This window comes from Centruroides sculpturatus, unplaced genomic scaffold (assembly GCF_000671375.1).
Source record: "Centruroides sculpturatus isolate CEXI.00-Female unplaced genomic scaffold, Cexi_2.0 scaffold558, whole genome shotgun sequence".
In the NCBI taxonomy this organism is placed as follows: Eukaryota; Metazoa; Arthropoda; class Arachnida; order Scorpiones; family Buthidae; genus Centruroides; species Centruroides sculpturatus.
The window spans coordinates 264,003-287,224 of record NW_019384839.1 but is presented as its reverse complement, the minus strand read 5'-3'; the positions used below and the strand labels follow the sequence as shown (position 1 = coordinate 287,224).

General features: G+C 31.2%; 2 protein-coding genes across 5 annotated transcripts; one reads left to right on the top strand and one right to left on the bottom strand.

Annotated features, from left to right (window-relative positions):
* Nucleotides 1-68: 68 nt before the first annotated feature.
* Nucleotides 69-13,390, top strand: LOC111630264 (sine oculis-binding protein homolog). Of its 4 annotated transcripts, none has more exons than XM_023374344.1 (5): nucleotides 69-406; nucleotides 8,858-8,997; nucleotides 9,188-9,446; nucleotides 9,934-10,014; nucleotides 11,242-13,390. In XM_023374344.1, the coding sequence occupies exons 3-5, from the start codon at nucleotides 9,206-9,208 to the stop codon at nucleotides 12,393-12,395; spliced, it is 1,476 nt and encodes a 491-aa protein (XP_023230112.1). In that variant the 5' UTR covers nucleotides 69-406; nucleotides 8,858-8,997; nucleotides 9,188-9,205; the 3' UTR covers nucleotides 12,396-13,390. The 4 variants fall into 4 exon arrangements, with proteins under 4 accessions (XP_023230112.1, XP_023230111.1, XP_023230113.1 ...); XM_023374345.1 differs by lacking the exon at nucleotides 69-406 and adding an exon at nucleotides 1,065-4,554; XM_023374346.1 differs by lacking the exon at nucleotides 69-406 and adding an exon at nucleotides 6,727-7,064.
* A 1,362-nt stretch (nucleotides 13,391-14,752) lies between these two features.
* LOC111630274 (histone deacetylase complex subunit SAP18-like) lies at nucleotides 14,753-21,809 on the bottom strand. Its single transcript, XM_023374355.1, has 3 exons — nucleotides 21,726-21,809; nucleotides 18,367-18,473; nucleotides 14,753-15,087 (listed from the first exon to the last, which is right to left on the bottom strand). The coding sequence occupies exons 1-3, from the start codon at nucleotides 21,807-21,809 to the stop codon at nucleotides 14,805-14,807; spliced, it is 474 nt and encodes a 157-aa protein (XP_023230123.1). The 3' UTR covers nucleotides 14,753-14,804.
* Between the last annotated feature and the right edge of the window lie 1,413 nt (nucleotides 21,810-23,222).

Here is a 23,222-nt window from a genome sequence, read left to right as displayed (position 1 = left end):
TAAATTTATTTAAAATAATTTTTAAAATAAAATAAAAATTTTAAAAATTTAATTAAAATATCGGTCACGTGACGGCGCTAGACGGACCAATAGGAAAGCTTAATCTCGATGGCGCACTTCTTCCTTCCAGTTGATCGACTTGTAGTAGTCGTCTGCTTGTGCATGGTGTCGACTGGCGAAGATGAAGGACGATGCGAGTGAAGTTAAACGATCGTTATACGAAACAAAACAGACGAATGGAAGTTCGCTCGTTACAAATATAACGTTCGATGACGATTGAAAGGACCGGGTTGAAGTCTTTGCCATGAGCGGAGGCGAAACGCCGCCGAGCAGACGTCGATGTTCCGATCCTGTTAATGATTTCGAAAGTGTTCGAGTCAAACAAGAACCGGAAGATGATATTAAAGTAAGTCGCATTAATTAATCGCGTTAATTTCCACGTACAATAGCGTTATGAAACGTTTACCTATTCTCTACTTGTCAACAATAATTTTTCTTCTATTTTCCTCTGTTTTCCTCCTGGCGCACGTGACGCGTGATGTCGTGCTATGACGTCACACTCTCCACGTGGTAGAGAGTGTGGGACAAAAAAAAAAAAAAGAGGATTTGTTTTTATCACACGAGTTGAATTTTTTTTTTTTATTTTATTCCTGGTTTGTTCTTTATGTTTGAATGCCTCGTTGACCCGGTGCCAGAATTCTGTTAAAATAATTGTATCGAATTTGTGTTGCTCGTATCAATTATCGAGCGAATTAGATTTTTGTATAGATGAATAGAAGTGAAATTATAAATTAATTTGAAAAAAGAAATCCTTTTTAAGTAAAGAAAATTACAATGTTATTGCTAAATTAAAATATAGAATTAAATTGAAGAAAATTTATTTTTAAATTATAATTTTTGTTAATTAAATTAAATTAAATTCAATTAATTTTAATTATAGCTCAGTTACGTCTAAAATTAATTGGAAAATTTTTAATAAAATTTTCAAAATGCTATTTAAACATAATTCGATAAAAATTAAAATTCTTTGTTTTATTTTCTTACGTGAAAAATTCAATTTTGATTAGTTTATAATTCCGATTTTATAAATTTTAAAATAGCTTTCCGAGTGATAAAAAAATAAAAAAAATTAATTTTTCTGTCGGGTCGGATGCGGCTTGATTAATGAAGATGATTATTTTATCAAACTGTAATATAATGAAGCGGTCGTCAACATCCTCCAAAATTCAAACATGGCTTGAATAACTGTATAAAGGTCAAGACCGGCAGTATATTTAACATATTCATTCACCTGCGGACAGGCAGAGAATGAACGCGTGCATATTCCCCACCCTCTTCTCATCAGAATTCTTGCCAGAAAACAGTAATGAATAATAATTTACCCATCCACCCACTTTCTTAATTACTTCGTCTTTATTTACCACGTTGGAAACATCTCAGAAGATACAATAAAAAGTTTGCTAGTGCCAGCACCAATCTCTTACAGATTTGAAAATTTTTTTCCTCGTCACTCGATTTTTAAGTGCAGTTTGTAGCTTTTAAAAATTATCACTTTTGCTTTGATTGCGATTTTCATTTAAGATTAAATTGCATTTTTTTCCTCCTCATCCCCGAGATCAAAGTTTTCTAAATATTTTTAATACCGACATCTCGAAAATACTCTAAAGAAAGGAGTAAAATTTCGCGTTTTCGTACAGTTTTTTAATGGTAATTTGCATTCTAGACGAAAGTACGGTACCACTTGTGGCATACGTACAGAAAATTTTTATTTGAAATATTAAACAAGTGGTTTTTAGTTCGGCGGAATTATATAACTGAACTTAAGCTACGTATACGCAGGTGATTGGGAAGAAATGTTACTTTTCCAATGCATGAAGGTTGCTCCTGTACTACGTTAAGGCGGGCGATCAATGTCCAGTCTCTGATGTAACTTGAGAAGTTTCTGTATTTCCGGTGTAAGACTAAACTATGGACGGGAAAGGGAATGAGATTCTCTCTCTCTCTCTTTTTTCATTTATTCCTACCTTTGGCAGAATTTTTAGCTGATCAGGTTGTTTTCCATTATGAAATGTAGCTCTTCGCGACATTTCAAACAATTACTATACAGAAATTTAATCGTCTCTCATACATCATCATCTCCCAATGAAGTTTCATCCATCATCACCGTCGCGGAGTCGTTTAGGAAATTCGATAAACAACTTTTCTCAACAGTGTAATTTTTCTCCCACCTTTGAATTCAATTAGTCAGGTATATTACTTCCGAATTACTCCATAAATCGATTAGCCTATCAATAACCGAAAGCGGTGTGTTCCGTCCAGTCCGTATTCATATTTATGGTCATAAATATTAATGGACCGAGTATATCTCGCCACTATCAAAGACAACTGTCTCGAAATCATTTCCATTCCCCGACCGTAAATTCGCCCATTATGCAAAATGCGACTTAAGCGAGCAAATAGTCGACCTTCGATTAGCATAAGAGGTGACATTGGTGAGCATTAAACGATCCAAAGGTGCCATTCGTTACACATCGCATCAAGTGCAGCCGTTTTGCTGTATTCGACCTAATTGCTTTTTCAAAAAATAAGACGTCATCCGGAGTGTCCACATCGGAAGACAACAAACAGATCGCTACGAAAATTCTCCTTTTTCACATCTGGCATCGTCAAGGGTTTTTCCTGTTCTTTCCCAGAACTCCATGTAGATAACAGGGTGATAGTCTGTCTTTTTTTCTTCCTATATATATATACATATACAGTAGATATACCCAGTTTGAAACCGATAGCTCTCGGATCTTGTTACCAAACTAACACGCTATTGAATGCACATGGTAGTCTCTCTCTATCCAATCCCCCGCCACCTTCCCTTTCGTCCCACACTACAGCGTAGCCTGAAACTCCAAAATCACAGGTTTGACGGCATATATGTACTTATTTAGGTGTATACTTAGATAAACTGTGGGCAGAATTAGAAACTGCTTCGACGCGCCGATATCTTACAACCGTCGGTGTAAAGTATCAAAACTATTTTTAGATGTCCTGTTAAGTTTTCTTCCTTGAAGTAGAAGACTAACTCCACACTCGCTAATGGCGAGAATGCTTTTATAATATGCATTCTTTGATAAAGTGCATATTTTATCCGTTTTTAATTTATTTAAAATCGAAAATAAAGTAATAAAAGATTTATCGACGCTTCACCGACAGCAACGTAATAATAAAGGTATGTCCATCAAAACAGCTAGGGAATAATATATATATATATATAAAGGTAGTAGAGATTTACATTGTAAATGAGCAGATATGTAAATGACATACAAGTTTTTGAGGGACTAGAAGGTAAACAGAAGTTGGGGACTGTAAGGTACATGTACACACTCTCCATTAAGGTGTAATGGAATCGTAGACCGGTTAGTCGTCACTTTATCCTTCCCTAGCGACCGCTTGCCGGGGAGACGTTACCCGATCCTTCGTCCGAACTCGACACCCCTCATTAATTTTCTCCACATATACATTTCCACTTTATTTCTGCAATTATAGTTGAAGTCTCTAGATAAAATGTGAGACTCGACGGTGCTGCAATTTGTTATTCTCCGAAAAGTTTCAGGTCATTTGGAAGACTTTTGTATTTGTACCATAATTTGAAATCCTATACCATCTAGGACCAATAGTAGGGTTCTCATTTGGCTCGTGGCTCCGTTTGAAGAAATGGGAAAAGGTAGTAGTGCTGAAAAGGCACTGAAATAGTAGATGGATGTAAGGTGAGCCTCTCTTTCTTTCGAGTTGGCTGACATTAGATGGTATGCCTGCATTCTCTTTCATCGTCATCTAATCTCTCAGTTCGTTGTTGAAACATCACTGGACGGAAAAAAAAAGAAAATGTAAAACTTTGTCGAATAAATATCCGTTTCTTCCTGTTTCATTATGGATCGAGATAATGGATACAAAAATCACATTTCCCATTTCTCCGATTTCTTTCTCGTGTTAATTTCTTAAATAACTTTTGCAAGAATTATTGATAAGAACAACACAAGTCGAATAGGGAGAGAATTAGGTGTAGAAGCCCGATAGTAGATGTTACGCCGGTCTAAGTGTCGAAAGACGAAGATATATAAACAAATCGCTGCGAGGTCGAGCGGAAATGAGTTTGTGCAATGTTCGAATGTTTGAGAATATAATAAACACAAATTTTTCACATCTGCCTTCCATACGTTGTGAAATTGCTGCATTTCCTCAACTAAGTTTAATTTCCGAATTCATTGAAAAACGTAGAAGCCGGCTGCATAACAAACTGATCAAACGCTTCCTTTTATCTGTTATTTTATTTTTTCAAAATGATTACTTTAAGAAGAGATATGGAAGTAATAGTGAGCAAAGGAATATGTCGAACTGAAAATACCACTGGTAGAGTCTGCTAATTGATCTCCTGATAGTAATTTCGTTTCGAGTCTACAACACAATTAAATACCGTTCAGAAGAAACATTCTACTTGGAGTTTAGACGATAAACTGCTCTCGGTTGAAGATAAGTTTCCTCTTAATTGATTGCCTAAAACACGTGAGTACCCAGGAACGATTTCAATTTAGTAGCCTATATTTTACTTTTACTGATCTGTAAACAGTAGGAATTAAACCGCTGCTATTTTGACGTCGTGTTTTTTGTAGTCGAACCTAAGAAAGGCACCTTTAATTATTTAATTATATAACTTGTTTAGACATTTTGGAATAAATTTGCTTCAGAAGTGTTATGTAAACTCGGTAGATCTAGAAAATGAAGCCTAATATAGTTCAGTTATTATCTGATACAGCTGGTAGATAGAATTTCTTAGATTAGTTTAAATTTAAACAGGAGTACTGGTGTTTTATTTCTGACAAAAATAACTAAGTTGCTTAAAATTATAGTCCAAGAAAACATTTTTTCTCGATATTAAATAAGTTATTTTAATTGGATCATTAGTAGTCATATTTTTTAAAAAATTATATATTTAGTATTATTAGTATTTAGGAGATTATTGTTAAGATTCTAGGATATAGATATGCTTTAAAATCTGAATCACAGGATGTATTTTAATTATTACTGTAATTTATGAAAAGTAAATCGATATTTCGTTTGTTCTCCAAAGTTAAGTTTGAGATAAATACAGAATGGTGGAATAAAAGCAAATTACAAAAGCATTATAATTAGAAAATCATCTTCATCTGTAATCTTTCCAATCGAAAATGCTTAAATAGAATCGAAAGTAAATCAAATATCTCTTGTTTTATATTATTAAATTTCACCTGTTAACTGTAACCGGCGCTAAATAAATTAACTCTAGATTTTACAGCCATTGTCATGTCCACCACTACAGTTTAATTTGCTAATAGAAGAAAATAATCTGTTTAATGTTAAATTGAGGGAACATTAGGTTTTAAATGAGGATTGTTTCGATTTTAATTGTAATTAAAGAAGACGAATTTGATTAGGAAGTCTAAAAGGTGTATTTTAAGCTTTACTTCTTACATTTCTATTCATTTCAGATATTGTTTGGCTAATTAAATTTTTCGTTGTTAAATGATTCGTTGTAGGCTAATTCATCTATTTATCCTAAAAAATGATTCTTTCTATACATTATTTTAAATTCAGAATCGTGTTTTATAGACTGTAAACTGTCTGTTTTCCATGTAAATATGGCATTTAAGAAAAATTATGGGAGAGTTTTAAAAATGTTTTCCTGGAGTATTTACCTCTGCCTGTTGCATATTTATTAAAGTAGAGGACTTGTTTATGACATTCAATGCGAAACAATATAAACACTCCTTAAATTATTTGTTTAAATTGTTTCAGATGCTTGGATATTGTAAACAAGATAGTTCTCAAGATTAAATTATAGACTGTTTGCTATGCCTTTTCACTTAGGGTGCATTTATCATATTTTTCTCTATTAGAAACATATCCAGTTTGTTTTTCTTTTTTGTTAAAATTTATCTAAATGAGTGCTTAAATAAAATATAAGTCAATAATTGTCGATGTCTGATTTAATAATAGAGCACAGTAACAGAACTCTGTTCAAATATTGAGCGAAAGAAACAACTCTATTGATTCACTCTAGCCGATTCTCAAACATCGAATTTTAAAGATTCAAATATTGATTTCACGTTTGAAAGGCCAACTGTAAAAGGTATTTTATAGTATCACCTTGGTTTTTTTCCTTCGATATTCCAATTTGTGATAAGGAATTGTTTCAATTTGTGTAAATTAGTGGACCTATTGTGCGATCGTATTGTTTGCTTTAGCGTCATAAACCCTCTAATATCATAATTAAAATGTATTTACATGTTAATAAATTAATCCAATATATTCAAATTCAATTTTACAACATGGTAGTTTATATATTTTGCAAATTCTCTCGCCCTCGTCATGTCTGTATTATAAAATAAAAACCCAAAAAAGAAAAGAATAAGAGGCAAGATTTTATAAATTCGGTTAATAATTTTTACATGAATTATTGTAATATAAATTCCCTATTATCATATCGAAACGCATTTTTGTTTATAAAATCAAGAATAAATTGTTATTCATTATATCCAACAATATAAATTTTTAAAATTCTTTGATTAGGCTAAAAAGAAATACAACCGGTATATTTAAATAATTATAAAAACTTGTTTATAGAAAATTCTACGTATAACGCAAAATTTATAAAACTTAAAATTTTTTAGTACAATAATCATTTTTAAATCTATTTAATTTAGATACCTTTTTTTTTTATTCTTGAATTCTTGCTATTGAATTCACTAATTCGTCTGTCTTCTTGGTATTTATTATGAAGGATGAGTCGATGATGCCAGTTTTCGCCGACATTTTCCTTCATTTTTTTCTCCCCCTAAATGCCGTTCCACTTTTTTTTAATTTGGGAAACTGATATGTGATTGAGTGACATTAAATTGAGCGGTTCGTTTCTCCACGTCAGATATTACTTTCATCAACGTGACAATGAGAATTTTGACGAAAATCAATTCTTGCTGTGGTTAATGTATGGTTGTTCATTCACTAATGATTTTGGAAAAGAAGAAATTCTATTTGCGGTAAATATTTTAAGATGCTTCTATTATTTTACATTACTGTTGATATCCTATCTTATTTTCACTTAAATCTTTCATCGTATCGCGCACGTCACCGTATTAAACGAAGTTTAAGTCAGCTCTAAGTTGTTTTATTCTATAGGCCTAAGAGTTGAGTAATTAGTTTTTAATTAATTCGAAAGTGTAAATAATTTTTTTTAGCAGTCTCTAAGGATGGCTGCAATATCCCATTTAAAATTTCGGGAGTTAATTCTACTGTGGTAAAGACGAAACGGCTAATTTTTGCCCAGCTTCTAATTATAAATTCCAAATCTGTCTTAAATTCTTAATTTTTAGTGTTTCTGTCTAGTCAAATCGGTTCCCTAATACTCATTTAGCTACAGTACAATAGATCGCTCAGTTTTTGCATTTCTTTCAGATTATTGGCCATTCTCCAAAGCAGACTTCTATTCAGCTGCGAAAATCCCTTCTGTATAATTACTGTATACTTCGAGCAGGTGTTCGTAAATATACAGCCACCCCAAAAGAAGAAACCTGAAATTCGAAATTTAAAAAAATTTTTGAAAGGAAAATAAGTTTTTGCGGCTATTACCATAAAGCTTCCGCGCTATATTTTACGGTGTAAGCTTTAGTATATTGCACGAAATTGTCTGAATTGTAAGACCGTGTTCAGATCACGATGTCGGAAACACGTGTTTCCTTCGATTTTACATAACTAATCGATGATACGAAGAAGACTTGTCGTTTACTATCGATTCGTCCGATGGCCTACTTTGTCGGACTTTTTTTATTGGCCTTCTCTTAATGTTAATTCAAATTTACCTCTGCTTCCAGCAAACCATTGATTTGTCTATTTAACGATTGCGATTCAGTCGCGGCACTTGCGAATTCCGCTAGAAAATCCATCGAATTTGTAAATTTTAAAACTCGTTATGAGAAAACGGCATTAAAGAGTCAATTTTCTGCCATGTTACACACCAAACGCTCGTGTCTAATGAAGACAATTCCGTTTAATTGATTTTATTGGGAATTTGATTATCAGAGTGGAAAGCAATTCCATTTAAATCGACTGTTTCGGTCAGTGCGGAGGAAGTTGTACGGAATTGATTTCCAAGTGTTTATTATAAAAAAAAAAAAAAAAAATTTCCGATGTTTTACAGTTTAGCGTGTTAAATATAAAATTCTTGACGTGACAGATTGAATAGTTGTCTAATTAATTTAGTTAATTCTTAATTGATCGTTCTGAAAATTAATATCCTCTAGCATTCGAGATTTTTTTTTACTGGAAAATGTTAAATATCGATTTTGTATTGGTTTTACATTTAAAAAAGATTATTTGGCAAATAAGTAAAATGCTTTTGTTCGAGATATCAATATTTTATTGATTGTTTAAAGCCGAAATTACCGATATAACACGGTCAACTACCCTGGAGTAAAACAGTTTTATTTGCGAATCGGCCTATAAAAATCATATATAACAACTATTTTCTGTGAGTTTGTGTTCTTTTTTACGACTTCTACAATGTGTTGAATCTGGACGGGTCGTCTATTCGACACTTCAAAATCCGATAAACCGAAATAGTCGATTTTTATCGCTTAAATGTCCGTGAATCTGTCGGGTTTCACGTTCGACCGTACTAATTGAAAGTTTTTATTATTATTTTTTTAACTGAAGAGGATAGTTTGTTAAAATAAATATAGTTGGCCCGAGAGGTGCCGACTTAATCATTTTTGTTCTGACAGATACGCAAGTTATGATTTAAACTTGTTATCTTTTTAATTATTGACGATAATAGAATCAAAGAGAAGCAGATGGCCAACGTTAATCTAGTCTATTACGAATCATTGCTAACTTGATGGATAAGTGCAAACGTCGTGTTCGGAAAGAGTTAAGTCCACTCCTCCCACGGTGAGAATTTATGAAGATCTTGATGGGGTAAGACTCCAGTATTATCTCTTCTTCCATTGATAAGCACTGCCGGGTTGGTATAAATCAAGTGTAGAACGTCCCATTTCGTCTGTTCTCCCTTACTCATCCGGAGCAGGTGTGCTACCGTAGCTTAAGAGTTTCGAGTTAATCAATCATTTATTGTCGTGGTAGAATTAATCAATAAAATACTTTTCAGGATTACGCCGAGACCACTATGAACGAGTTACTCGGATGGTACGGATATGGAAAAGTGGATAGCAAGGATACTCAAGGTTTGAATTTACAACATTTCGCTACGGTGACGTCACCCGTCACGTCTGTTTCCACACCCGATGGAAGTGGTTCCGAAGATACTAGTCGCGACACTCTCCATCCTTCGACTGGAAAGTCGTCTTCCAACGGCCCCGTTAGCGTCGACAGCCCCAAATCCGAAAGTGGACAAGGGAGATCAGAAAGTAAGTTAGATTATTGTGTATCTATCGTAGTGTCAGAATTGAATTTGTCACACTCGGGCAAAGACCGATCGGATGATTAGAGGATTTTTTGTCAGTATTGCCTTATCCAAAGACGAACTCTAAAATTAATGTAATTATAAAGTAGTGGATCTGGTTGGCGGTGGTGGTGTTGCCCGCGGCTGACGTCTGCCACGATTTATAGCTGTCCCGGTCAGACCGAAAATCGTGATGTTCCAAACCTCATGCCGACACGCCTCCTTCACCCTCCTCCTTCTTATTCAGATTCCACACCATCTTCTACGCAGCAATTATACACTAACCCTTTTTTTTCTTTTGCTGCATTCGATCAGATGTATCTTTAATATTCCGATTCTGTTTGACCTTTTCTTTGACTCCCGATCTTTTAATGTTCGAATCCAATTGTCCGTTTGTCGAGTATTACGTGCAGAATATCATTTTCTAATTCGTATTCTTTTCATTATTACAGGATCGTCTTTGGCTAATGATCCGGTTGTTATTCAACATCAGAAACTGGTGTCCGCTTTGGCAAATCTTCCAAAACCTCCAGGTGAATCATTTTCATCATCTTTTTTTAGCGTGACTTCATGTCTGGGCGTTTGACGGTTACGAAAATCGACAAATAAATCAGAGTTTCTGAAAACTAACCTCCCCTTTGGGCACGGCCCTACAGGGTACGTCCTTCCTTACCTTGAACCCTTAAAAGATTTAGCCTACTGTCAACTCATCATTCGTATCTCGCGAGGAAGTTTCTTTCTTTTTCAAACTCATTCCCCATTTTAACGATGTTAATGAATTTATAATATTAAAAATTTAGCATTATCTGCACTATCTTCCCTCCCATCTCTTTTTGAATCGATTTTATGCGTGGCGCTTTCGAAAAATGAACGAACCAACCAACCAACCCGTATTTTGCAACGTAACATAAATCTTAAAAACTGCACACTATTAAACAAATATATACAATCTTACACAGAATGAAACATTAAAATGTAATTTAATTTGAGCATTTTGTAATTTAAACTGAAATGATTGCTAAGTTTTCATTATGCAGATTTATAAATTAAAATGCGAGAATTTTTAAAAAATATAAATAACCGATTTTTTGAAAATAATTAAGATTTCCAAAATAAATACTTTATGCTAATTCATAATTTTTTCCGAATATTTTTACTCTGTTTTATTAATAAAACATCAGTTCGTATGAAACAAAAAGCTTTGTTATGGAGTCCAAAGTTACAACAAATTCGCACGGAGATTCATCCACAGGTGGTTGGAGGCCAAGATCAATCATTAGAGAAGTGTTTACGCATTCCCCACCATGCGCCAATCGTAACTGCCTTCTGCTTCAATGACACTCGAACTAAATAGATAAATCACAGAAAATAAGAGAGTGGATGCAATGACAATTGGCTGAAAACACCAGTTGTAATGAACTGTCTGCTGTATATCCCAAACATGGGTTGATTCCAAGCTATATATTAACTCGGACTGTCCCGCCCATAGTTCGTCCTGTAATTTATAGTGATTAGTCGGTGGGGATGTTTGGTCGTGACTTGAAACGGTGCTTCGGATCGTGGATAGTGGAAAATTGTAGGGACTAACTTTTAAACGACAGGTTAAATTGTCATCGCAGAAACGGTCCTATTTATTCAGCCACGGCCAATTACATACAATAATTATTTTAAAAGGGTACGAATGGTTTCGGGCTGCCCGTAAGATTATAACAGTTATAGAATCTCGACAGCTTGAATTCACTTTTGGGTTTTCTTTACAGAATCTCCGAATCTTCCCCCCGGTTGTGTCGTTTGTGCCTGGTGCCAAAAAGTTGGAATGAAACTATTTACTTTAAAAACAACGAATGGAAGTAAGGCCTTCTGTAGTGAACTGTGCTTCACCCAATGCAGAAGAGCGTCGTTTAAGAAGAATAAAGTTTGCGACTGGTGCAAACACGTTCGTCATACTGTCAATTATGTAGATTTTCAGGATGGTGAACAACAGTTGCAGTTCTGCAGCGATAAGTGCCTCAACCAGTATAAGATGAATATTTTCTGTAAAGAAACCCAGGCACATCTACAGTTACATCCGCATCTTCAAGACGCTGCCTGTAAAGTGACACCGAGTGGTTCTATGAATCTCATAACGCCAGAACTTTGGCTGAAAGACTGTAAGAATGGTGCCAAGACCAACGAAGACGATGTTGAGGAAACATCCGCTCAGGATGAAGTAGATGTCGTTAATACTAAGCAGAATACCAGGAAGGAAAGAGAAAAGGGTAAACGAGTTAATCGACAAACCGGAAGTCGACAAAGTAAAGACGGGAATGTGGAAAATCGACAGACTCCAGCTACTCCCGCTGTAGGGATATCGCCTCATAGAAGACAGTCCCCGTGTGCACCCAGTGACTATCAGAGACCGTCATTTCTTCCACCATATCCCAGTTTTCTTGCGCAACAACAGTTAGATGCTTATCTTCGATTGCAGCATTCCAGGTTCGGAGGACCACCAATCCCACTGCCACACGGTCCTTTACCTCCCTTTCCACCCGGAACAAGCCCTCATCCTCCTCTTCATCATCCATCATATCCTACTCCACCCGCATCACTTTTGCCTCCGGTAACGGTAGCCGTTCCTTATCCAATCCTCATCCCTTTACCTATCCCCGTTCCCATTATAATCCCATTATTATTAGGACTGTCGGAAAAGCTACAAGAAGAGAAGAAACAGGAAGCGAGAAAGGCATCGGATATCAAGAAAACGAACTCTAAAGTGGGTGACGACAGCAGTGACAGTAGTCAGGTGGAGGATGACACCACAGAAGACGACAGTGAGTTTACCAAAACAACTAGAAAGGAGAAACGGCCCTTGCAAGAAGGAAAGTATCGCGAGTTGAAACGGAAATGTACGAGAAGAAAACTAAATTCGATATGATTGTAAATAACGCTGAAGAGTTATCAGTCAAAGAGATTATCAACTACTTAGTTTTAAAAAGCTTAGCTTATATGTTGTTCGAGATCTAGTTTTTCAAGGTTATATACAATTTATAAATATATATATACGTATTTGTACAGTCTTTACTGTATACATGTATATACTAATTGTTATTGATGTCTGCAGGTTGTGATCATTTATTTGTAGCAAGTTCCATTAAAATGTTCATGTTGTAAATACGAAACGCCATTTCTTTAACCGGTCGCATCGGAAAAACTCCCTCACAACTCCGGAAGTTTTGGCGACCGTAAATCTTACACACAGACACACCTGGGATCATTTATCGCCATTCTTCCATCAGAAAAACTCTCGGTAGGGCCCGCCCCTAACCATCGGTGCGAGATTACAGGTGAGGACAGAGGAGGTGCCGCTAACCATTGTGAAGCTGGACAGCGGACAAAGCGTGGGAACATGTCGTGTGAGGTCACGGTCGGTCAGCATCGACACAAGCCAGCACCGTGATTAAGGGGAAAATGAGTTGAGGGCGGACTCCTAGAAGGGGTGGTACTCTGGCGAGAGGAGGAGTGCAGACATCGGATAGCGTCACAGAGTCGCCACCGAGTGTGAAGCCAAATGAAAGGTTATTCTGTTCGGCGACCGTCTCTATAGACTAATGAAAGGACTCTGCTTTGATTTTTTTTCCTCTCTGCTTTTTTCTTCTTTCTTTCTCCTCCCCGTCAGAGTTGAAAAGGTGTCTGCTACTGTTGCGCTGTGACTACTAATCAACTGGCTCAATCGCCAGGTAATTTTGTATTGTTATCGGGTACCGATAGCCTAGAAAGTTGCAAATCAAACCGACACTTTGTAAACCGATATAAATAAGAAAGCTCGTGTTGCTATTCGAATTGCAAATCTTTTAAAAATAATTGCTTCCTTTTTGAGTTATTTTCCTGTATAAAGATGTCACAACAACGCAGACTGTTGCATCTAGAAGTTTCTTTCACATAAATTAGACAGCGCTCACACATTGTAAATAATTCAAGCATTATATCTACAAAGAATTTTTCTCAATAAAATTTCTTATCTAGCAACTTTTTTTATGATTTCCAATTCAAACTCGAGAGTAGCCTACAGGTACTCGTTTCTAAATAACTTCATTTGGCATATGCTACTTTCTTTCACAATATTTCCAAAATATGTATATTATTTTTCAAATTCTAACGTCAAAACTTTTTACGGAATATATTAAAAAGTTTTTAATTTACTTTTTATATATAAATATATATGAATAAAATAATAAAAAAATATTGAATTCAAAGTAAATAAACTTAAAAATATACTCAACTTTTAAGCTAATAAAATCATCAAAATTTTATATATAGATATAAATTTTTTGCTTATTTCATTAACTAAAAGTTCTTATATCAAAATTACCATATATTTGCTGGATAATTTAGAAAATTTATATTCTTAATGATTAAATTTTCAAGTAAATTTGATCTTGATAAATTAATGTTCAGGAGATAAAAAAAAATAAGTTTAAAAAAAAAGACTGCAAGAAGTTTTTTAACTATTAAACCAGAAAAACAATTATATATTTATTCCATTAAAAATGCTTGATAAATTAAGTTTTTTTTTAATACATGAATTTGTATTATATTTTAAAATAATGAAGTCATTTTTATTGTTGACGACCTTAATAAAGCACTAACCAGGAATGGAAATTCGACATGGTGTGATCATACTGCTGCCATCTGTTGTCAAAAATGATTTAGCTTTAATAGGATTTCGGAAATTTAAGTACTTAGGATAATTATTTAAATTCGTATTTTTATCGATTTTATAGAAACAGATAAAGAAAATTACTCCAAATCCTAAGTTAAAAATTTATTAACTGAAGGTTTTGAATGTCATTTCTGCTATTCAATTTTAGTTGAATGATGGAATTATTTTTTTCCATTAACATTTGATAGAAAAATTAGCATAAATCATCAATCTTAACTGGCTCTAGGCAATCATGACTATTTGATGTAATTTCATTCTAATAAAAGCAATAAATTAATTTTGTTTTTTCATTTTTGTATTCCAAAATCTTAGATTTTACAAATTACAAGGGGTCATTTCTTTAATATAAAAATTTTAAATATATGAATTGTTTAATGGATTTTAATAATTTGATTAAAAATGTGATTATTTTGATATAAAAATATATTAAATGCAATTTAATATATAGCATTAGAGCAATGGATTTTAGTCTTAATTTCATGATTTCATTACTGAAAGATTTGTGTACTTTCTAAATTGACATTAAAAAAAAAATGCATAAAATTTAAAAAACTTTATTTTATGGAAAAAAAATTATAGATACATCAAATGAATATGAAAATTTACAAAAATGTGTACAATTTTTTAATACGGGCGCCCTCCCCTACGAATGGGAGGTCCTCTCGAAGGAGGCGGAAATATAGCTATGTCTAAATAATCTCCAATCTGAAATCTAGATACGGACAGTGTTTTGTTATCATCGGTTCCTCTCTGTCCCGAACAGGTAGTGCCTATGTCTCGCATCCTATATCCTGGACCTCGGATGTCGGGAAACACCAGAGCAAAATCAAAGTAGGTTCCCTTTCTTCTAGCGTCAGGATTAACCTCTTTGACCAGACTCGTCAACTCTTTGAGAGTAGCATCCATCCTGGAATATTAGTTTTAATAATAATAATAATTCGTTAGGATTTTTTCAATAAAAGTTAAAAGCTAGAAAAATAGTTTGTAATAGGTTTACAGTATTAAGTTTTATTTTAATTTTTCACACAAGTTACTTCAACAATTAAGTTTGTTATATATACTGAAAACTTTTTACATTTGCCACTATATATTGTCAAGTGATACAATATATTTCCAGGATGGTATAGAATTTTAAATTTTCTAAAAACGTATATTCTATTTTTCTTTTGATAGTTCCTGCCATCTGTTCCCTATATTTTAAAAATAAAATTTACAGCTGTAACCCTATTCTAAAATGAAATATGAGACAACAGATGGTATTACAAGAAAGTATTGTAACCGAATATCTTCTTGTTATCTGATATTCTATGGCCTTGAGAAGCAGGGTGTGTGGTTTCAACCATAAATTGGACAGATGCCTGTTACCTTTTTTCAGGTATTGGATTTAAAAATAATTTATTTCAAATTTGCAAATGGATGAATTTTTAAAAATATTAACAGGGAAATAATAAATTGGATGAAATTTACTTGTCAAGTTTATAAATAATTTTACTTTGGGGAGTAATCACTAATATTTATTGAAAACTAAAGTATAGAAATGAAATCTGAAACAAAACTTGCAACAGGAATAAATTTAAAATGTTAACAAAAATTCAGTATGTAAATAAAAGGAATGATTTACAGATTAGAATGAATTTATTTTGATGAAAGTCAAGTTTAATAGTTATATTTCAAATTTGGAACTATTTCAATTATTACAATAGTACTTTTTTAGAGAATTACTAAATATACTATATCTTAATTTAACAATTGACTAAATAGCATAAAAAAGAAAGAAAATTTATACAGTATTGTACAATAATACAATACTGTAGTTTCAACTAAAAATGAATGATTTGACATTGATCTTTTACAAAAGTAACTTAAGAATTAAATTTTACTCTTAAATAAATAATTTAAAGAAAGAAAAACAACAACCAAAAAAGAATCAATTAATTAAAAACTAATCAGAACTATTTTTTTATCTATGACATTTTAATAAAATTATTTAAAACAGTCTGATAGGCATTTTGCAATTTTTTAAGATAAGTAAACCATACATAAATTAAGCTTGAGCTTCAACAAAACCTGAGCTAGCCAATTAGCAATGTACAGGTAACCCCCGTATAACATGACACTTCTATAGCACGAATTCACTCTGATACGGTTCAAGAATTGGGTAAAACCCTCATACAACATGAAATGTAATAAATTTTTACATACTTTAATTTTCATGAACTATTAGTACATAAGTATGTAAATTTTCTTTTCTCGCTTTCTGTCGATACACATGGTCCTTCTTGAAACTTGTTTCAATGTTGCCAGATCGACGCTTCTGATGTTTTCCCCTTATTCCATACTTGCTTTATTCTTCATAAGTGCTTAGCACCGTATAAGGAAATTTATAAAGATCTTTTAACTAGAAGCAAGCAATCTAAAATTACATACATTTTGCAAAAGGTAAAGCATGGATCTGAAGATAATGCAGAAAAATGCTCAGAGGATAAGGATAACTTGCCAAAAAGAAAACACTCAGTTAATAGTGCTTTTAGTGATGACGAAGAAAACTTTGTTTAATTTATATTAATATTTATCACTTAAGAAAATTTTAATAAAGATATTGCTATTATATTTTCATAATTAAGATAATGTTTTTTAATTTTTGGAACCTAACCCTCCTTTTCGTACTAGTTCTTTGTTTCGTATAACACGGCAATTTTTTGGAATGTAACTCCTGTGTTATACGGGGGTTACCTGTATATGAAGTGTTAAATTATGTAGTATATCACTTTAGAATTTTCATCATTTATACTAATACATAGTTAAGAATACAGAATAAAAATATACAATGATTCTCCATCTTTTGGCTGTAATACATTTATAATGCTAAAAATGTCTACAAAAATCAAATAAGTCTTGCAATGCATGAAACATTTAAAATAGTGTTAAAAAATTATATAGATTAAATGAGAAACAGGCAAAAAAGAATCAATTTTCATAAATGATTTTAATACAGTAGAGCATTGATTATCCGACTCAATTGGGGACTGGGGTTGGTTGGATAACCAAAAAGTATGAAAAAATACATTATTAGCATAGTATATTAGTATATCCCATGTAATTAGTATATCGCTATTAACCTACTTTGCGTTGAATTTTCAACAATGTTAAGCCTAACAAAATTTTTAAAAATAATAATCATCACTATTGTATCATTAAAAATTAGAAAATTAAGCCTCGTTTAAATACTGGCCTCCCTTTCATGGTCGAGACAGTGTTGCCAGCTAAAACATCCAAAATTTAACAAAAATAATATTAAAGTAGCCAAGACATAGCCAAATATTGTAGCGCCACATCACTAGCAGACATTTGAATTTGCTGACTAAAACGCGGTCAATTAACCGATGTGACGATTGATCGGGGATCGGATAATCGATGCTCTACTGTACTACCAAAACTGAAACTGACAGAAAGAACCACCATAGAACAGCTTGAAATTTTTGTTTGATGGCTTAAAATGTATGAAAATTGAAATTTGACATATGAAAAGCAATTTAGGAGTATAAAAGTATAATGTACAAAAGGGCAAGTTATCTGAATGTTGACAGCTACCTATACAGGATAGAATAGAATAGAATAGACCAGGGAGCAGAGGAGTGAATGTTCTCTATCATAAATTTTGGCCTATATTGTGCCTATTTCAAACCTTTGCTCTTCACTTCGAGACTGGCTATGCCACTGCATAGAATATAGAATTTTAAAATTCATACCAATACTAATATTCTAAGTCATATTGTAAGATACATTACAATAACCAAAATACATTAATCTCTCAATTTAACACACTAATTGAGGGAAGGGACAACTTCTATTGCATAAAGTCCATTAAACTGAATGTTTTAAAAACATATCTTGACATTTTGTTGTTAATATGTGTTAAAATATTGTTATGATGTATAATAAATATTATTTTATTCATATTTATACTCATAGACTCTAATCCAACCTTTTAGCGTGCTCAATTCACAAATGAAAAGGTTTAAAATTTTTCATAATGGTCAGAAAATTTTTGTCCATTAAATTGAGGATTTACATAGATCAAAATTGATATTTAAAATACTGTAAAAATGTGTTTGAATTTATTGTACATTAATATAACAATTTTTTCAAATATTTTCATACAAAATTATTAAATTGCAGAACTTACCAAGTATAAATTTGTAATTCATTAGATGGAACATTTCCTCTTGAGAACTCACTCAAGGAATGATGTCTTCCAGTGTTGATAAAAACTCTCAACAATAATGGACAAGTCTAGAAAAACAGATAAAAATATTGGATGAAAATTGATGCAATCATAATTATATGCTTGTTTTTATAATACAAGCAAAGTGAAAAATAACTATCATAATATTAAGAATAATTTGGCTCATACATTGTTTAGCAATTTTTTCCCCTTTTATCTGGATACTTAAAAAAAATATGAATTTTCATGCTTCAGTTCTTTAGAGAATAATTCTTGATTGTTTTTGTAATGTTCTAATTCATCCAACAGTTTAAATATTAGAAAGATAACCTTTATTTATATATTTTTGAATAAGAGATTTTTCATTTTTGATCAATTGATTTACTGATGTTAAAAGAGACTGAAGTTCATAAAATTCAATAATTTAAATAGCTGATAATAGTTGTCTCCTATTTTATATATCTCAAAGTTTCTTTCAAAATGTTATTCAAAACAAAGTAAATGACAATGAAAATGCTTACTCTTTTATTTATAAGTGTAAACTGGTACTAAATTACAACAAAACTTCTATAATGCTGGTTTTAAGGCATATAGAAGTTTTGTTTAGTCTTCTTTTATTATATTTATACAGAAAATCCCAATAAAAATTGAAAGAAGTAAAAAAGAGTTTTTAAATGTAGGAATTCCACATATTTATTAGTCTGATGATAACAATATTGAACTCTATGTTAGCTGTCAATTCTTAAAAAGCTTTTATCATAATTAAAAAAAAATGAAAAAATAAAAAACTGAATATGAAATTTCCTAAGTATGTTACATAGTCATTTTTATTCCTTTAATTGAAACTGGGTCATCTTCCTTTAACTACCTTGTTAATGTAAAGTCCAAAACAATCTCTGTTGAAAGAGGCTAAATGAGATAAAAAAGTTAATGTTTTCAAGATTACTTTTAGCTTCAGATCCTGAAAAAAATTAAAGAAGTGATCAAATTTATTGACTAAATAAAACTGTATAGAATGTAAAACTTAGTGGATGAACATTTTCAAGATTTTTCTATCTAATTTAGGACTTCAATCAGGGAGTTGTTTCAGGCTTTTAATGACTTTAAAATGCTAATATTAAAGTCATAATTTATAGAAATATCTGCCAACTGATATATAGAATGGCTGCTTTTAGTATTTAGTTTACCTGTTTGTATCATGCTTTTCATTTTTTTGAACAGAAGAAACTTTTAAATGGGAAGTAAAAATGAATTCACTAATATCAAGTATGATATATACAGAACATAAAAAAAAAATATATATATTTTTAATATTAATGACCTACATTAATTTTAATGATTATAGTTAATGGCATTCCAGGAAATTTTCAAATGGATAACTTTTTGGGTTTCAACTGTATTTAATGAAATGATAGAATCGCTGTTCATTCATACATGAATAATAGCTCTTAGATAAGATAAATAAGCGGAACCATTATGCAAACATAATCAGAATTTGCAATTTGAAATCAAGAATGGATTTAAGAGAAGATTATAGATACTTTCATCTCTTCTATTGATCTGAAAAGAGAATTTCAAAAATTTAAATTCTTTAATTGTTTTCAAATGCCTCCTCTTAATGAATAATGAAAATCATAATGCATTTCAATAGATAAAACCCAGCTATTTAACAGTACTCTATTAAAATATATAGGTCAGCATTAAACATCTGAATAATTTATTGTCAAGACACAAAAAGATTGACAGATTTGTGTTAAATTATAAGTAGAAAGCTTCTACAATTTTAAGATACACTACAAGTACAGTATTAAAAAAAAGCACAGAATGAAGTCCTACAAATATTGATGAAATCTAGCACATGAATATTAAATTATTGTGCTATTGTATTAATTTAAAGCACAGTAATTAGTTTCCATTTCAAGTATTTAATCCTGTATCCAATCACTCAAATAAAATTAAATCACAATTCAAAATTAATTTCTACAGCAACTCTATAAAGCTTTATGAAACATTTATAATGCAAGATTTGTTTAAATTCAAATCATAGAATATGTGTTTATATATAAACAAAGTTTAGTAATCATTATATGGAAAATTTTCTCACCTATTGTCAAAATGCATAGTACAAGCACTTACAATTAATTGCATTGCATAAACTTATTTTTAAATATATTTCTGCTAGTAAATAGTGAATAAGAAGATTTTGATGAATTTTTATGATTTAAATAAAATTCATTTTTTAAAATTAATAAAATCAACATTTTATAAAAACATACCATATTAAAATATGACTTACTAAACTAAAAACAGACTAATATTTGCATGTTTTTAATACAATATTTATATTTTATCAAAATAATAAAAGAAATGCTTTTAACAAATTAAAAGTATAAGATATTATTTTTTTAATATCTTAATTTAAAAAAATAAAACTTCATTAAAAATAATTTCTGGTTATATAATTCAATTTAAATAATTTGGAGAGGATAAAATATTAATTTTCCTCGGTAATAATACTAATTGCTACCTAAATGAAAATTATGACTGCCCTAAAAATGTCACCATTTGAACCACTTTGATAGCAATGGTCTGGAAGGAGGATAAAATATAACATGCACTGACTGTTAAATCAATGCCAGCTATTTTGGAAAACTTTCACATTAAAAAAACTTCTTAATTTTTCACTTCAGAAAAGATAGCTGGAAGAGATTTCAGTAAAATTTGTAGTAGTTAAAATTAGCCTAAATTTGTTTATGTATGATTGAATCTTTTTTTGGATTGACATTTTTTTTCTTCTTCTTTTAAATTAAGAACAATACAATCTTTGTGAAAAACCTTTCCTCCCTAAGAGAAAATAATTCATTTTTGTTGGATATCATCTGTCACTTTAAATATTAAGATCATTTGTAAATATTTGTTAAAAATTTAAGTTATTAGGAATAGTGTCGACAAATACTCAAATTTATTTATAATCTTTATAAAGACATTTCTCAAGAAATTTTGATTATTTTATTTTTCATTAAATCAAACTATATTTTATTTTCTTTTTATATAATTCTTTGATTTATAAAAATAAAAAATAGTACATGATGAAACATGAAACTCCCATTGGATTATTCTGAGTAAAATAGATCTAACTCTAAACATTCTAGGAATAAATTGAAATTAATACTGACTGAAAGTCTTGATGAATTATTAGATGATTACTTAAAATTTTACCTGTAACCATATAGCAATACAATTAAGAATTATGTTACAATCCCAAACTACCTTGACACTTAAACAGGGGGAAAAAATATTCTAAAAGTTTTCAGACTGACCATCTTCAGATAATATTTGATAGTTTTTAAACACGGAGTTGGAAATCTAAATAAATTAAATGTTAGAGACTTGTTGCAATGCATAATGACTTAGTACACAAAGTTTAAAACTTTTAATATACTATATTTACTCAAATACATAAATAATGATGCAATTTTTTATAAAAATAATTAATGTTTTGCATTAAGTACATTTAGTAAGTAATTTTTAATAAAGATAAATTTGATCATGAAAATTTAAAAGTTAGAAATCTTAACATAATTAACATCAGGTTACTTTTCATTTACTTTTGTCAAGACATTATAAATCTATATCTTCTGAATGATAAATGAATCAAGGCTATAAACCCAAAATTATGAGAAAACATTTGGTTAAATAATCTTGCAACATCCTACATATATACCTACATTCCAGCATACACAGTGTACATATCTGAAGGTAACTTTAAATTCTACTTTAAAAATTATTATTATTTATTCCATACATACATACATGATTTATTTTTTTTCTAACCAACCATTCATGCAGGAAGCAGCAAGATAATAGCTATATCAAATGATTATTTTTTGTAATATTTATCTAACTCCATAATATATTTTGATTACAAAAAGTAATAATCAATTCGGAAATGATTATAAAAACAATTTTGAAATAAAATACCAACTTCTACAGAAAAAGAAAATCTAATCGATTTAGCTGTTATTATATGTACGGTACAATATACATATAAAATAATGCTATAATTTTAAAATATCAAATTCTTTTACCTTGATTATCTAAAGTATCATATAGAATTAAGTGCACCTTAACTTAATAAATTTGAATTTGATGATATTGAACTAGAATTATGAAATACAAATTTTTAAAATTACCTTAAAAGAAAAGTGAAATGACTTATTTGATAACAAAAAATGCAAACCAATAAACTAGGAGGAAAGTTATGAGCAATTTTTAAAAAAATATTTATATATTGCCTGCTATGATATACAGTCGACCCCCCTATAACACAGGTTCCTATAGTTCGGATTCCTATATGACGGCGAAAAAATTGCAACGGTATCCGTACAAACCTGGTAAAAAAACTCCTATAATTCAGTAAAACGTCATCAGGCAGCGAACTACTTTCCACCGTCCAGCGCCACGCTACGGAGAGGCGGGTAAATTGAGTTTACTATCGTCTGTACAGTATTATATATAAATTAGGTACAGTACGGTATATATAATTATATATTAACTTAATTTATTGTAACTTTATTATAATTATGTATATATACCTACCGCCGTCCAGCGCCACGCTACGGAGAGTTTAGGCAAGTAAGTTGAGTTTACTATCATCTGTACAGTATGTAAATTAGGTACTGTAAGTCTAATACAGCACTAATTTTATACATTTCTTGTGAAAGAAACATTTCTTATTCAACAGCCATAAAAATTATTTATATTAATGATGTCTCCAAAGTTCAATGAAGTTTTCGCAGAAAAATAACTTATCAGAA